The 3180-nt window shown below is 47.3% G+C and overlaps 1 protein-coding gene across 1 annotated transcript; it reads right to left on the bottom strand.

Annotated features, from left to right (window-relative positions):
• Positions 1 to 439: 439 nt before the first annotated feature.
• LOC131267089 (transmembrane protease serine 9-like) lies at positions 440 to 2595 on the bottom strand. Its single transcript, XM_058269854.1, has 7 exons — positions 2532 to 2595; positions 2302 to 2477; positions 1838 to 2236; positions 1631 to 1770; positions 1116 to 1283; positions 656 to 1049; positions 440 to 586 (listed from the first exon to the last, which is right to left on the bottom strand). Exons 1-7 carry the CDS (start codon positions 2593 to 2595, stop codon positions 440 to 442), a joined length of 1488 nt encoding a protein of 495 aa, XP_058125837.1.
• Between the last annotated feature and the right edge of the window lie 585 nt (positions 2596 to 3180).

The raw sequence follows: 3180 nt of genomic DNA on the forward strand, positions 1-3180 counted from the left end.
AACAGACACAAAATTAGGAGCACGAAAAACTTTTCTGGGGCTTGAAAAAAGTTGTGTCATCCGGCATTACAAAAACGAGGAGTTTTTTGTTCGCATTGAAAAGTTTTTGAGGGAAACCGCTAGAAATATCTAGTGGGATACTTCTGAGTAGTGAACTTTCAATTTTATCAGAACTAAATCCATTCAGTTACATATATTTTTCGCATTTCAATAATGAAAAAACTATAAAAACGTTGTTGTGCTTTTAAGGGTTGAACTATCCTCCAATTGCATAACGGTAGGCGTTAACGATTCGCTGAAACATTTCAAACGCGAACTCGTTAGATCGTACAATCAAGATTCAATTTTTCGTCAGTTGTTCAAAGCACATGCAACTAGATTGGACTTGATTTATTGATTACATCCATTTTTATGATGTCAGTACGAGCTACTGTACACGTTAAATACCAGTTTGATTTCTAATCCACTGACGACCCGCAGCGATGTCGCTGTACACACCGTACATGTTCGGTTTGGCACAACCGATCGCCCACGAAATAACGCCGGCCTGAATGCCCCTACAAATCAATGGTCCCCCAGAATCACCCTGAGAAATTGAAAGAAAATGCAATCATCAGTTAGATCGCCGATGTCGCAGAAGTATCACCATACTCACGTCGCACGCGTCCCGTAGCCCTTCGGCATAACCGGCGCAGATCATGCGCGCCGTTATCTCGTCGGTTGCTTCGTACGCCTTCCGGCAAATTTGTTGCGGAACGATCGGCAGTACAACCTTTCGAAGTTGGTCCCTCGACTCCCGGCCCTGCGTGTAGCCCCAGCCCATCGCTGTACAGCGTTCGCCCGGTGGAAACCGTCGGCTGCCGGTCGGCAACTTTGCCACCACGGCCCGCCTGTACCTGTCCCGCAGCTTCAGCAACCCGAAATCGTAGTCACCCGTGACGTAGGTAAAGTTTGGATGCTTTATCACCTGCACCACACGGTGGAGCTTACCTCCGCTTTTGTAGAACGACGAGTTGGCACGCACCATCGCCGTCTGCGGGGTAAGCTTGCTGTGGGGGATGAAAATGTCTCGAAAACTATATCCATCCGCGAGTCGCACGTCTTCCATCGCTTACTCAGTGCAATGTGCTGCCGTTAGGATCCAGCTCTCGCTGATGAGCGTTCCGCCGCAAAGGTGTTGTTTCACTAGCGGCGTCCATTTATGCACCGAAACGATGTACGGGTAGGCGGTGACCGTGGTTTCCGTTCCGTTCACAATTCGGAAGGACATTTGCCGCTCTCCACTGAACGCAACTTAGGTGGTGAAATAGAAAAAGAGTGAAGCCCAATACAAACATTTTTGCAAATCTCTTTACTGCAAGCTGAAAGCCAAACTATTACCGCCAAAAAAACACACTGCGATCAAAAAGGTGACAACCGTGGACGCTAGCCGCATATCGGTAGTGTACTGGAGCGATAACAAGTCGCCACTAATGCTAATGGTGTTGTGAATGTGTATAGAAACACAACGTTTGTTGCAAATATTATTTGATGTATTTTTAATACCTTCATTAAGCCGTACAAGATTCGTGAAGTACCCGTGCCAGGGTCAACAAATGGGCAGTTTGTTTGGCGGGTGTCCCTTACACACCAGTGTGCTTTCGAATCCACTCGCAGCTGGTCCCCGATGTTGCTGTACACTCCGAAGCGATTCGGTTTGGCACAGCCCATTCCCCACGAGGTAATACCGGCTTGTATGCCACGACAGATCAAAGGTCCTCCAGAATCTCCCTAGTAAAATAAAGCGAGTTTAACAACTCTTTTGAAGAGGCGAGCTCTATTTCGATTGTGTACATACCTCGCACGCATCACGACCACCCTCAGCATACCCGGCGCACACCATACGCCCCGTAATAGGATGCACTTCGTTGTAAATGTCGGCACATTGAGCCTGTTTCACGATCGGAATCCTCACCGAGCGCAACTGATCGCGCTCACCCGTACCCTTCGTAATGCCCCAGCCAACGACAGAACAGAGTTCACCGGCCGGAAAACGCCTTCGATCTGCCACTAGATGGACTGGAACGGCTCGCTCGACGCTGGTGCTCAGCTTGATCAATCCGAAGTCAAAATCGATACCGGTGCGACCGTAGCGGAGTTTCTCGTGCCGCACCGTGCGATTGATGGTCAGCAGAGCACCGCCAGACGCATGGAATGATGACTCTACCCGTACAATGCCTGATAGCTCCTCTTCGATCTCTCTATGTACAAACATTTAAGAGTTTAATGAATCTCTACACACAACTTTCTTACTTACTCTACGCAATGTCCGGCGGTCAGTATCCAAATATTGCTTATCAGTGTCCCGCCACAGAGGTGCGTCTTCGTATCCAGCTCCCAACGTTGGATCGACACCATAAACGGGTAGTGTGCAATGTCCGTTGTGCTCCCGTTCACAATTCGATACAACACCTTTGCTCCATCGCATCGCACAGCACCTTAAACGTAAGTTCCAGATCAATATCCAAAGTACCGCAATGAATTCTACTTACCCGGAAAAATGGCCCACAGCAGCAATCCTAACCAAAGTTGTAGCATATTGAGCGTGCTCCACATACTAATGAGGGTAATTCGCTATGAGGATCTCATTTGTACACGTGCCTTTAATTTGATATTACATTACCAAAATAAAAATGATCGGAAAGCACGCTTAGTTGCACAGGTTAGTGGCGCATCATAGTAACCTTTAATAATTCTGTTTTGTTTATTTCAAATTCAGTCTTGGCATGCTTTGCACAGCTTTCACCTCATAGTAACTGTTTGGATCCACTTTAAACTACCATGGAATCATCCCGGACCTGTACCGAACTTTTGTCCGCAGCTATCGGCTCTCCGGTGCCTGGCGCGTTGAACTTTACTGCTCTTCAGCAACTCCTCCAGGCTGTATTACGTAAGCTTGATATTGAAAATGTGACAATCGAATATATTGAAAACTCACTCCCGCAAAACGAATCACCAACGGAACGGGAAAAGGATGACAGCCAATTGGAGAAGGAGTCCGTCGAGAAATTCGAGGAATCAGAAGCCTACCAGCTGCTTCAGGCTAGAGTCAATGATCTGCAAGAAGTTGTACAGGAATTGAAGGGTGAATTGTTGCAACAGAAGAGAATTAGCAGTGCGGTACTACCTACCATAGAGCAG

The sequence above is a fragment of the Anopheles coustani genome, chromosome 3, assembly GCF_943734705.1.
Source record: "Anopheles coustani chromosome 3, idAnoCousDA_361_x.2, whole genome shotgun sequence".
In the NCBI taxonomy this organism is placed as follows: Eukaryota; Metazoa; Arthropoda; class Insecta; order Diptera; family Culicidae; genus Anopheles; species Anopheles coustani.

Coding starts and splice junctions, on each gene's coding strand:
- LOC131267089 (XM_058269854.1), bottom strand. CDS start 2,595: ATGTGGAGCACGCTCAATATGCTACAACTTTGGTTAGGATTGCTGCTG. Junction 1,771..1,837: donor GTGGTCGTGATGCGTGCGAG/GTATGTACACAA, acceptor TTATTTTACTAG/GGAGATTCTGGAGGACCTTT. Junction 587..655: donor GGCTACGGGACGCGTGCGAC/GTGAGTATGGTG, acceptor TCAATTTCTCAG/GGTGATTCTGGGGGACCATT.